General features: G+C 43.9%; 1 protein-coding gene across 1 annotated transcript; it reads left to right on the plus strand.

Moving 5' to 3' along the window:
* Positions 1–3,105: 3,105 nt before the first annotated feature.
* On the plus strand, positions 3,106–11,519 carry wfs1b (Wolfram syndrome 1b (wolframin)). Its single transcript, XM_030111743.1, has 10 exons — positions 3,106–3,244; positions 4,194–4,574; positions 5,791–5,867; positions 6,112–6,256; positions 6,342–6,515; positions 6,639–6,719; positions 6,798–6,958; positions 7,436–7,672; positions 7,776–7,894; positions 8,235–11,519. The coding sequence occupies exons 2-10, from the start codon at positions 4,196–4,198 to the stop codon at positions 9,781–9,783; spliced, it is 2,922 nt and encodes a 973-aa protein (XP_029967603.1). The 5' UTR covers positions 3,106–3,244; positions 4,194–4,195; the 3' UTR covers positions 9,784–11,519.
* The last annotated feature ends 1,927 nt before the right edge of the window (positions 11,520–13,446 follow it).

The raw sequence follows: 13,446 nt of genomic DNA on the forward strand, positions 1-13,446 counted from the left end.
TTCGGGGTGAGCACCAGTGTGAGGTATGAGATGAATCATGAAAAACTGCTGTTTAGTCGCTCTCACATTTTCCACCATACAGTCCAACTATTCGAATGTTCCGCAAATACACAGTTTTACTGCCTCAGTCACAAGAAAAGCTTTAAAAAGTGGCCACAGCACAGCAGTATGAGTAAACCGAATTATAGTCTAAATACATTAAGGTTCACGTTAACATTTATTGCAGTGGCAAGTAGGCCATATGTGGGATAGTTTTTCTGTTTCCGATGTGGACTGATTCAAGTGGAAGGTTTTTATTGATGCTTGAGCATCAGACCTTTTTCTAAATTCACAGTACACAGTGAACAGCAAAAATCTAACATTATTTATCTGCAATGCTAAATTAATGCTTAGATCTAAAGCTATTGTTTACAGTCAGTCCTATTTCTTCTGTTTAATGCATTGTGTTGTTAGTTTGTCTGTGTTTTATTCTGCTTAAAAAAAGAAAATATTTCAAAAGAGGATGTTGCACTTTCCCTCTTTTGAAAGTGTGCAGAAATGTCCACGGCTTGAACAGGATGTAATTTTACAAGTCAAGTTACATCATTAGTGGTTTCAAACATGCAACTGATTGTAGGAAAAGATAATGTCTGTTCTTCTACTACGAACATCAATCGATCGTTGATGGAAATTCAAACTGACTGTGGATGAAGGCAAGACACAGATGAACAGGTCGCCTGTTCATCACAGGGCAACGTAAGGGAGACAGACCTGTATGCAATTAACCTCAAACACATGTTTTCAGACTTTAGGGGGAAACTGGAGTCCCTTGAGAAAACCCATGCACAAACAGACACATAGAACTCCACACAGAATGACCCAGCTTGGACTTGAACTGAAGCACTGACCACTAAACCACTGGGTTAGCCAAGGAATCAATGAAACACCATAGATTCTCAAATTTGGCCAGAGTATTACTGAACTGCATTCCTGGCAGGGAGAAGTTTCAAAGGTCAGGATAACCACCAGGCTGCATTCATGTTGGAAGTTCTCTTCTTCACTGCAGTCAACATCCAGTAAGCTCTCTGGCTGCTATAGTTACTGACCGTAACGCCTCTTCTCTACCTCAGGCCTCTCCTCCTCGGTGAGTCACTGGCTTTGCTGAGGTGGGCCTGAGGTCTGCACTGCATATACCTGTACTGTTACCACAGAACAGAGAGTAGAGAAAGCAGGTGGGCCGGGTGTATTTTCAACAATCCATTGTTATGTCATGTGTTTCTGGAGTGGTGACAGGGAATCTCCCTCACTTCAGGCCTGGGTCATTACATCCTGGAGGGAAATTCTGAAGAAGAAAACAAGCCCACCGTACTTACCAGACGAGCTTATTTCAACTTTTCATCATGAAAATACAGATCAAATAGTTTAAAAATGGCATGTGTTGACAGTGCAGGAGAGCACAGGGGCATTGTGGCCCTGACTAATCTGGGATTTGCATAATCAAAGATTTGGACTCATAACAAGCTGATTATTACAAATATCCGTCTTTAGCTGCTCAGTTTAACTTAGATGAGATGCATTTGTGAGTGCATGTGTGCTTAAGCCTGTTAAAAGACAGATTGCCTCAGATAGATTTAATGTGTCCATGTGAGTGACCAAAACCAGTTGAAGGAGTCTTGTTTATCCTCTCAAATGGATTGTGTAAATCTACTAATCAAGACCCATTTACATAACAGCTTCAATGCAGCTGCAGTTGAGCAATTACTGTCCTAATTTCCTTCTTTTCCCACAGTGCAAAAGCTCTTATTCTCAGCCACGAATCTTAATCTCAATCTCTCCCCTGAGTCTTGTTGCCTTTAAAGTTCTTTGTCTGCTCTCCTTCCTTTTTTTTAGCTGCTTGCCCCCTATTTGAACTTCATCTTTGGTATCATTGTGTTTATAGCTGCTGATGACAGGATGTTTCACTCAGCACGAAAAGTATTCACACTTTCGATCTCCATAAAAATACCACTTTTGTATAAAACAAAACAAAAAGTTGTTTAAAAAAAACATATTACCTTGATTGCCTTTTTTGTATAATGTATTCTCCATGGAGTTTGAACCAAGTGATTATGCATGATTGATTAATACAAAAGTAAATCTGCTTGCATACTTGGCAGATTCAGCCCCTTACACTGTTTAATCTAAAACAACACTTATCCATGCAAATAAATGGATATTTGCTGCCAGTGTTTCTCTGTTGAGCTTGTTTGCTTTAGTGACACAGCATAGAAAACAAACTATGAATACAATGAAAATTAAAACGTAACATGCACGAAAAGGGGTAGCAAGAAGCTTGAACTTTTTAAATCATACCCCCTCTCCAGTTCATCTCTTTGCATCCTGTTATTTTTTAACCATTCAAATTCTCATAAGCCTAAATAACCACAGAACAAAGACGCAACCAACAAGCAAGTTAAAACTGAAATACAAAGAAAGTTTAAAAAAAAAAAAAACACCTACTGCATATTTTCACCCTTCTTCTTGCTACAGGTTCTTGGTTTGATGAAGTCCTTATAATATGATCAACTTCAGGAGTTTTAAGCTTTCTCTTCTTTGAAAAGACTGGAATAGAGAAGTAGAAGAACAGTCTTTATTGTTTGGCGTGGTAATAATAACAACAACAACATCAACAATAAAAACAGGCTGAAAAACTGTTTAGATGAACATTTTAAAGTACTTGTTTTAAAAAGATTTTTTTTTTCAAAAGAAAAAAATGTTGTATACTACCATCTAGTGGATAAAAATTGATGTTACACATTGTAGAAGAATAAAAAGAAAAACATTTATGTTAAATGTCAAAACTAAAGTCAATAAAAATTAGATCATAGATAAAAAATTGGAATATTTGTTGGATAATCTAGCAGATCTTTGTTCACCGTTACGGTTTTGCAAGCCACTGTCATAAAGTTTACCGACGGTCGATTGCTCCGGACTAGGAAAGTATATGACGTTGCTCTTCAACAGGCCAATCGGTTTCCCCAAATAAATTACGTCACCCCTCCTTCAGCCAATGACAGTGTCGAGAATGTAAAATGGGCGTGTCCCTCCGTCGGTGCAGTCGGCAGACTCTCCTGCAGGATGTTTGTTTTTGGAGTTTGACCACACAGAGAGACAGGAGAGGACAGGCTGCACCTTTCTCACAAACAGGAACAATGTGTCAGGGACTCCAGAGGGGACTGAGCTGTCACTAAAATCTGAAGAGGATTCGAAATCGACCGTGTAAAAGGTGAGCGGGCAGCAGAAGTTTGATGTCAATGTGAGTTAGCATTAGCTGGAACTCATGTAACTGTTTGACTGGTAAATGACATCTGCACAGCAGCGCACAGTGTTTTGATTGTTGGAAAACCATTTGCTGTATATTATGATTGCTGTATTAGGATCAATACTTTATGTACCAGTCCACTGATGATCACAGGATCCCAGTCTTGGTGGTCAGGAGGGGGCTTCCCTCTGCTGTCCTCCAAGGATGTCACCTTCTCAATATAGCTGCACAGGCTGCACTGAATATTGCCCGAAATAGATCGCGGACCACATGTCAGCTTTACTTTCAGGAAAAGAAATTGTAAGATCAAATGTCATTAACCAGTAAAATAGATCAACAGAGTAAAAAAGTGTCCTAACCGTGTCGTTGCAGATTTCAGTATCATATCTGTTTTATAACAAATATCATTGTAGGCTTTCCAGTTTAAGAGTTTTTTCACTCATAATGTTGTTAGCTACAAATATCAAAAGTATAATTTAAATCTTCTTGTCATTAACAAGTAACTGATTTGGTTTCAGGTGCTATATCCAAAGACAGCACCAAAAACTATCAGAAAAAGAAAGAGATCCAAACAGTGTAAACTGAGAATGTTTTATTAAGTTTTTCAAGTGCATCTTGGTCCTCAGTAGTGGTGGGATATCAGTAATACATGCTTTCCATCTTTTTCATGCATTAAGGAATATATATACCATATTTTGATTGGTTCATGTGCTACACTTTGTTTGATATACATAGCTGAATAACTGTAGGTATTCAGATGACAATATAACAAATGCTCTGAGATATATGAAATCAAAGATTGTCTTTGTCGTCTATCTTGCTATCCGCGTCTGTTATGCACATTACAGCAGTGAAGTGTGAATATTTATTGCATATTATTTATTGTATGATTTGTTTTGACATATTTTTTCAGCAATGGATGCCAACGGGAAGTCATCCATCCCCAAACTGTCCACATCATCTCCCACCACCCTGAGGCCAGGCCCGTCGTCCCTGAACGCAGCACCTGCCACGGTGACACCAGCCTCAGAACGGGCGAGGCCCAAATTCTCAATGCCGACTCCGCCATCAACGCCCTCGTCCTCTCCCTCCACTACCTCCCCTCAGTCCTCTCCGGGATTGTTCTCCCGCTCTTCCTCACTTTCCACCCCCACGGCTTCACCGCTCCGCCAGCCTCTGAGGAGCCATTCTCAGACGGGCAGATCTCAGCTCAATGCGGCCTCCACAGAGAATCCCATAAGTGGATCCTCAGCTGCTGGGACGGTGCCACAGACTCCTCCCACACCTGAGCCAGGTGAGCGTGAAAATCTGACCTTTGACCTGTGGCATTCCCTTTATGTTAATAAAGTCTTGTATCATGGTTTCACTTTCTACGGCTTCAGCAATCAGTGCAGCCAACACTCCCAAGTTTTTCTGTGTGTACTGCAGGGTCACCATGACAACGCGTACCACAACATGCAAAGCAGCCTCTCCCATTTAGCTGACCTGAAGGGAAAGAAAAAGCTTGCCATCAGCTTTTTCAGTCCACCAGCCGCCACATGCAGTGTTCACATAGTAGGAGGGGTTTGAGCAACAGTGAAAGAAACACTTTATGTACTAAATGTGTCTGAAATTATACCAAGACATACAAATAGAAATAGCGTTGTGTTAAAGTGTGAGAACTGACACCTCAGACACGTTACAAGCATATTTTGCACTTCAAGTAAACTGAAAAAAACACATGCAATACATTACGTGTCTATCTGTCTAAAACAGAGGAAATATAATACATTTCAGGATTAAAAAGGGGAAACAGATTGTTCATTAGGATCAGGAAAACTACCAGCTGCTGTTGACAGTGCTGAACAAGCAGTTATTTTAGTGCTTATGCGTGCTAATGCGGAGGGCTAAAAGCTGAGCAGCATCCCAGGAGCATCTAATGAGAGCGACCAGATCTCATCACGTTTCCGTCTGCCTCCTGATACAGACAGGCACAAGCCGACACCCACCAGTATCACTTACACGGCGTGGGCGTCGTGAACGTGGGAAACCTGTCGCCGCCTCCATCTTTTTTTTTTCTTTTAAACACTAAATGTGACACATTTTTGATGTTAAACTCCCCCAGGAAAGTGGATTTTCAGAGTATCAGAAGCCATTAGCTGAAAGATGATGATAATTAAGACAAGACTTTTCAGAAATAGAGTCGTATCAGCTGTCACTGGAAGGGCCTGACTCATGCTGCGAGCGCTTCTGTCACCCACTGCCACGTTGCCCTGATTTACGTGGGCTATTTTAGTCTGTGGGGGTCATGTGTGCCTTGCATTTTAAGCCAAGAATAGGTAAAAAGTTATAAGCTACCGTGCCGTGTTCATGGCCACAAAGAAAGGAACAATTAGACAGAGATGTAAAATTGCTGTAAGAAATAGTTATTTCCATTAATATTTTTAGCCTTCATAATTATGTAGGAAAGCTGTATCTGTTTGAAACCAGGTGTGATATTTGTCTCAAAAAGGTTTTCCTGTTTGTTTCAGAAGAGCCAGAGGAGGAAGTCAGTTTTGAAGATTTGGAGGAGAAAGCAAAGTCGGGTGACGCAAAAGCTCAAACCAAGGTCAGTAGCAGTGAGCATATTGATAATTCTCCTGAGTTAAACGGCCATATGGTGCACACACACACACACACACACACACACACACACACACACACACACACACACACACACACACACACACACACAGAGCTGAACAGCCAAGCAATGATAATTGTCATCTTAGGGTGACATTTTGACAGCAAGGACAGGTCGATGACTCACAGTAATGCCTGTCCTGCAAGTCTGAAAGTCTGTGTGTATCCAGATGGGCCGGTACTTTCTGGCACTCGCAGAAGAAAGGGATGAGGAGCTCAACAACTGCACAGCGGTCACTTGGCTGATCCAGGCTGCAAAACAGGGCCGTAAGGATGCCGTCAGACTGCTGCAGCAGTGCTTATCCTCCAGGAAAGGTACGGGAGTGTCCCACTTATACGGTCTGTCTGAATTCAGCAGCAGCGATGCAGTGTTCAAGATGGAGTTTGTTTTGCTTCTCAGGCATCACCTTGGAGAACTTCGAGGAGGTGAAGAAGCTGTGCACAGAGACCCGGTTCGAGAGGGGGGTGAGGAAGGCGGCTCTGCTCATGTACTGGAAATTGAATCCTGAGAAGAAGAAGTCTGTGGCGGTTTCTGAGATGCTGGAGAATGTGGAGCATGTCCACACAGAGCCAGGTGGGGGTGGGGGGGGGATTTTTCAGTGAAAACAGAGAGACACGGATCAGTTGTATCATTAGATATGTTTGAATTTTTGATGAGGTTATGGTACCTTTTTTTTTTTTTTTTTTGTATTTACAGGTAAACCAATCTCTCGTGGTCCGCTGAACAGCTCTGCCAAGAAACAGAGGAGAGTCCTGGAGACGATGGTCACCAGTGAGGGTAGGTGTGGAGAATCACCTGTATGAACCTTTTCAGTGGTTCTGGTGAAACAAGCTCATCTTCTGCATTTCTCTGCAGCCAGTTCTCACGTGGGTCTTGACGACTTCGTTGAGATGACTAAAAAGTATGCTCAGGGCATCGCACCGCCTCCGGTCTTGGCAGCTGCAGGAGGCGAAGATGACGACGACGACGATGAAGTGCCAGTGAAGCATCCAGATGAACTCCCCCTGCATCAGAAGGTGGGGAATTTCTCTGCTCCACCCCTCACTTCTGTTTATTACGCCCAGATGTGGTTGCACATTTTAAAACTTTGTTCACCTGCAGCTTTGTCAGCTTAGAAGAACTGACTTCTACTTTTCTTGATTACTTTTATTTCTGGCTGATATTTCACTGAAAATGTGAAGTTGCACAACCTCCTCAGATCATCTGTAGCACACTTGCTCTGCATCCCCAGGAGCAAAATGAAACAAGCTGAAACAGGCTTCAGTTTCTCTGCTCATGTGTTGATCAAACCTCCAGAATATCTGAGGACAGCTGGCACTGTCAGATCATTGGAATCGGAGCTTAGAAAATATTTTACATCAGTTTACCAGTGATGTGAAGGTGACTTATAATAAAGATCATCTGTAGCTGCAGCTTTTTTATTTGTTCACTTGGCTTTAGGATTTTGTTGTTGACCTTGGTTCTTTCCTCCTCTTTTCTTGTGGCTCTCTCAGCTTCTGAAGTTCCCCTTGTACGCGTTGCTGGAGATAAAGGAGCATCTCATCGACTGGGCTTCACGAGCCGGCATGCAGTGGCTCAGCGCGCTGATCCCCACCCACCACGTCAACGCGCTCATCTTCTTCTTCATTATCTCCAACCTCACCATCGAGTTCTTCATCTTCCTCATACCACTGCTGGTCTTCTACCTGTCCTTCTTCTCGATGGTCATCTGCACACTTCGCGTGTTTCAGGTTTGTCCTCCGACTCTGTCTCGCAATGTTTTGCGTCCCTAAATCTGTGTTGTTGAAGAGATATTGAGATATTTACAACTAAGGAAAAAAAATGTTCCCACAGAATTCCAAAGCGTGGGAGAACTTCCGGGCTCTGACCGACCTGCTCTCTCACTTTGAACCTGGTCTCGATCTGGAACAAGCTGAGACCAACTTTGGATGGACACACCTGGAGCCTTACCTGTAACACATTCTCTCTTCATCTTTATTACAAGAACGGTCTTTTTTTCCTCATTTAGTGTTTGCTCTCTTTAATGAGGAACGTTTTCTGGTTTTACTGGTTGATCTTGAAGGGATAACACGTTTTTGTTGCCTAACGCAAACGTTCAGACATGTAGTTTTCAGCGAGATCGTTCGCATTATTAAACAACATATTTCTGGTTTCCAAAGCCATGCATCAGAATTTAAAATACCAAAAGTTTCTGTTATTAAAGTTATGTAACCCTCAAGAGGTTAAAAAGATGTCAAATTAAAATATATAGTAAATAAAAAAACCTTTCTTGCTGTGTCTTTGTGTCTCCAGGTATTTTCTCCTCTCGGTGGTCTTCGTGGTGTTCTCCTTCCCCGTGGCGGATAAGTCCTGGATCCCCTGCTCGGAGCTGGCCGCCGTCGCTCTCTTCTTCACCATCACTGCCTTCCTCAGCCTCCACGCCTCCGCCCAGCTCTTTGCCCGTAAAGCGCTGGCCACCGAGGTCCTCTCCGGAGCGTGCTCCCTCACGTACCTGCTGCCGGACTCCCTCTGGTTCCTCAGGGTGTTCGGGCTGACGTTCGTCAGCGTGCCGCTGGGAGACGCCGTGGCTCTGAACCTGGGGATGCCGTGGCTCCTCTACGGACACCTCTTCTATCTCCTCTTCCGCATGGCGCAGCTGCGAGGCTTCAAGGGCACGTACCTGTGCCTGGTGCCCTACCTGGTGTGCTTCACCTGGTGCGAACTTTGCTTGGTGTTTCTCAACAACGCCTCGGCGATAGGACTCATCCGCACCTGTGTGGGCTACTTCCTCTTCCTGTTCGCCCTGCCCATCCTCTCGCTGGGCCTGGCCGCCATGCTGATCATCCAGCTGCTGCAGTGGTTCCTCACTCTGGAGCTGACCAAGATGGTGGTCACGTTGACCATCTGTTTCGTTCCGGTGGTCCTGAGGCTTTGGACCCGCTTCAGTCTCAACCCCATCGCCGTTTTCCGATCGCTGTCGCGGAGCAGCATCGTCAAGCTCATCCTGGTGTGGCTCAGCGCCGTGGTGCTCTTCTGCTGGATGTACGTCTACCGGTCCGAGGGCATGAAGGTGTATAACTCCACGCTGACGTGGCCCGAGTACAGCAACCTGTGCGGCCCCCTCGCCTGGAAGGAGTCCAACATGGCGCAGACGCAGATCCTCTGCTCCCATCTGGAGGGGCACCGCGTCACCTGGACGGGGCGCTTCAAGTACGTCCGCGTGACGGACATCGAGAACGGGCCGCACTCGGTCATCAACCTGCTGCCCGTGTTCGTGGGGAACTGGATGAGGTGCCTCTACGGCGAGCCGTACCCTCTTTGCGACGAGGAGGAGAACGCCACGGCCGAGCCGCGGCCCCTGCCCGCCCCGGCGCCTCCTCCTGAAAACCCCCTCTGCAAGCTGAAAAAGCTCGCCAAGCACGAGTGTCACATCAAGCGCTTCGACCGGTACAAGTTCGAGGTCACGATGGGGATGCCGCTGGAGCGCAAGACCAAAAACGGGACCATCGTGGAGGACGAGGACGCCACGAAGGACATCGTCCTGCGCGCCAGCAACGAGTTCAAGTCCGTGCTTCTGCACCTGAACACCGGCAGCCTGGTGGAGTTCAGCACCATCCTGGAGGGCCGCCTGGGCTCCAAGTGGCCCGTGTTTGAGCTGAAGGCCATAAACTGCATCTCGTGCGGCGACGTCAGCGTTCCCAGCCGCAGGCAGTACAAGATCGAGCACGACTGGAGGCGCACCGCTCAGAGCGCCCTGCAGTTCGGCTTCGACTTCTTCTTCAACCCTTTCCTGACCGCTCGGCTGGAGCAGCACCCGGAAACGGAGAATGAGACGGAAACTGTGACTCTGGATGAAGGATGAAGGGCGGAGGAGACGACGGAGGCGCTTCCCTCAGGTGGGAATGATCAGTGTTTGCAATATCAAGGAGTTATTTACTTTGCCATGGCTGACGGATCCTCTGATCATGTTTTATGTTCAAATGGGAGAAACGCACAGTAATGCAGTTTTTCAATTTACTGCCGAATACTAAATATGGAAAACCTGGATGTAAAACTCCTCACCTCAGTTTTTTTTTTTTTTTTTTTTGTTCTTAAATTTTCATCCGGTTGAAGCTGCATGTGTGGATTTAGCAATTAGCTCATTTGTCTTTGTGTACTGTATCATGCTGTGTGCCGCACACAGACTGTCGTAACACTTTTTGGCAGAAGCCATCAGTATTGACTGACCCGTGCTCGTTTTTGAGTGGCCGAGAATTACAGCGGTGAAATTAGCTCGCAGTTGTAAAAGAGATCATGAAAGGTTTTCTTTTACGCGAGCCTTTGATCCTCAAACATTTTACATTGTGTTTGAAGTGAGTCATGGTGAAGTGGTTTCAAGTGCCTTTAAATGATTTGACTTCAGATGTGATTTGCCGGAGAGAACAGACTGAACTGCCCCTGATTTTACCTTTAAAAGCTTCTCTTTATTCAGGCTATCTGCGGCTTCGCCCAAACTTGAATTTAATTCATTGTCATGCTCTTAACACACAGTTCAGCGTTCATGCTTTTATGTACACATCGGTGTATTTCTGACTGAAAAGCTCTCATGTCCAGCTCACGTTAGTGAGAAACACTAAAAAAATGTTGACAGCAACAAACCAGAAGATCTCACAGCCACTTTCAGACAGCTGAAACCAGCAGCACTTTCACCTACAGGAACATCACATTAATTCAAAACTGTGATGGTGGTAGTTTTTTTTTTTTATTGCTTAATTTGCTACAGTGTGATCTGTACTTTATTTTGGGATTGAATTAAGATCAGGATCTCTGGAGCCGATCCCAGCTGACTGAGCGCAGGCAGGATACACGGTGCAAACCATCACACCTTCAGGCAATGTGGAGACATCAAATACCTCAGATGCATGGGTTCAGAATGTGGAAGCAGACCAGAGTACCCAGAGATGCGTGTGCACGGAGAACATGCAAACTCCTCATAGAAAGGCCCCAAAACTAAACCCATCAGGACAGAAGTCAAAACCACAGAAATTCAGCTACAGATCCACGTGATCAAGACAAGAAAAGGACAGTGCGGTTGTGTCTGGTTACAATTGGGTCCAAGAAGAGAAACAACACTGTTACTTGAAAACACAAAGACATCAATTATCACGTCATATCACAATACTGATTAATATAATACTAAGACTTTTCAAGCATATCATTAATACATGATGAGACATTCTCAGTGATAGCCTGACCGCTGTCAGCTGGAATTGATCCTCCCCACATTGTGTTTCTACTCGCTCTCTCCTTAGAATTAATAATAAGGTTGAAAACTGTAACTCCAGATACTCTAACATTAATGATGAATTAACGCAGTGTGTGTTTCCACGTTTTTCTCCTGTCTTGTTCGTCTCCTTCTCTGCTGTGCAGGGTTTTATTATACCAGATATTTGCTGTCCCCCAGTGATGGTGTGCTTGAAAATGAGATGTCACTACTGTTTTTCAAAATGCGATCTATAAATATGATGAAACTTTGACTTCATGCTGTTTTTGTTGTGTTTTATTATATTTATACTCAATTTGTGGAGCAGGCTCTTACCTTTTTGCGATAAAATGATGCTTATTGTAATGTTGCTGATGGCAGGTTTTATATAGATGATTCTTTGGAATATCACCGCGAAAAAAGTCTTTTGTGAACAAAAATATAGATAGTGAATAAGGCACTTTATCGATACATTCTCAAATAATACTCTGTTAATCAGTCTGCACCTTACCGTGAGGGCATCTCAGGTCACAAACCCTGAACAGTGGTACTTTTTCATTGCCACATGTAGCAAGTGTTTATCAACAGTAGGTGGCGCTGCAACATGACTTCAAACCCACATCAACAGAAACCTTGACAGATCTTTCCATACTGAAGCTATAAAGGGGGCAAATTAACATAATGGCCCTATTATCAGCTATCAAATTACACTGCAATAAAAATCACAACTGTACGCTCATTGGATGCAATTTCGTTGAAATTTTATTCAGAAAAAAAACATATTAACATTATTTATACCTGCCCGTTCGACAGGTTTGTCGTCAACATACATTAACACAAAAATATGTGAATCAATGTTAGTTTGGTAAAGGATGTGGAAACGACTGACAGATGTTAGAAAACAGAAGGGAAAATAAAAGAACAGGCTGTTTTCTAAAAAATAAGACCTTTTGCACATCAGCAAAGGAATCAGTGAGGAAGGCCGACGAGATTAAAGTACCATCTCTCTGCTGTAGCTTTGGAGATAATCATCAGAACAGATGATCACAGTCTGTTTAAAGTTGCTTAAAAAAAACCCTAAACCTCATACATGTCAAAAAAAAAAAAAAAAAAAAAAAAAAACAGAGCTGATATATACAGACACAATTTAGGCCCTTAGATTTTTTTGTCTTTTTCTTTTAGAGAACAACAATAATCAGAAACATTCCCCATTCTTCTTGGTTCTCAGTTCCGGAGAGTAGAAACTGACCTGCGGACGGCTTCATTCAAAATGTATGTGTAATGAACCGAACACTGGTAAACATGCTTCAGCGTCCGAAGACACAAATAAAGGTAGGAGAGCTCGGTCATTTATGGTTACTCGTGCTGCACGGAGCCCCGGCGCCCCTGAAGCCTTTGTACAGCTGGGTCTAAATGGTTAAGAAGGCAGCCAAGTCAGTCAGTCTTAGTTCAGACTTATAAACACCTAGGCTAAATCTGTTTGACATGCAGCATCTTTTTGCTTGATTGTTGACATAATATTTCAGGTATTTTTTAGATTTTTTTTATTTATTTATTTTTTTTAATTTTTGCTTGATCTGAATATTTTTATGTCAAAGTAGCACACAATGCAGCCTCGGACCGGAAGCGGAAAACCCCCAGTCGGAGGAGTTCCGGGCCCATTTGAACGGATACAAACAATGAACACACAGAGTTGAGCGGATACGAGTGTGTGTTCGCACGTTTAGGCCATGATGTGATAATCTGGTAACATCTGCGTTTATAAGTTTCACCTGGCTGAACGCTGCCCGGTCGGCGGTCACCTCTCCTGGATTCGGGGAGAGCTCAGAGGCGTCCGGTGCACTCGGTTTAAGGGAGGGAGTCCCGCGATCATCCTCGCACATCTCACCAAGCTTTTCATCATAATTACCACCATCAACATCAATAAGCATGAAGTTACGTGAACGTAAGTGGGATAACTGATGTGAAATCAAACAGCCGGTTATATAAACGCCCCATTTCTCATCAGCGCTGTTAGAAGACGGCCACAAAGGGTTTTGTTACACAAAACAGCGGGCCCGGGATGAGAGCTGGCTTCGCTCGACCACACAAACGCAGAGAGGAGAGGAGCGGGAAGAGAGGGAAGCAAAAAAAAAAAAAAGCCAAAAGAAAAAAAAAAGACATATAAACATCTCTCCAGTCGGGGGAAGGTTGATCCTGCTCACGAGCTGCGCTGCAGCGATCAACACGCCATCAAACACAATCCAGAGGCGAACAATCAAGAAAATCCTCCATTCAGACTAT

Source organism: Salarias fasciatus, chromosome 2 (assembly GCF_902148845.1).
Source record: "Salarias fasciatus chromosome 2, fSalaFa1.1, whole genome shotgun sequence".
NCBI lineage: Eukaryota > Metazoa > Chordata > Actinopteri > Blenniiformes > Blenniidae > Salarias > Salarias fasciatus.

Excerpts from the sequence above, each read along its gene's own strand:
- wfs1b (XM_030111743.1), top strand. The coding sequence starts at position 4,196 with ATGGATGCCAACGGGAAGTCATCCATCCCCAAACTGTCCACATCATCT. Across the intron at positions 6,516-6,638 it reads GCATGTCCACACAGAGCCAG|GTAAACCAATCTCTCGTGGT; the intron begins GTGGGGGTGGGG and ends TTGTATTTACAG. Across the intron at positions 6,959-7,435 it reads AACTCCCCCTGCATCAGAAG|CTTCTGAAGTTCCCCTTGTA; the intron begins GTGGGGAATTTC and ends TGGCTCTCTCAG.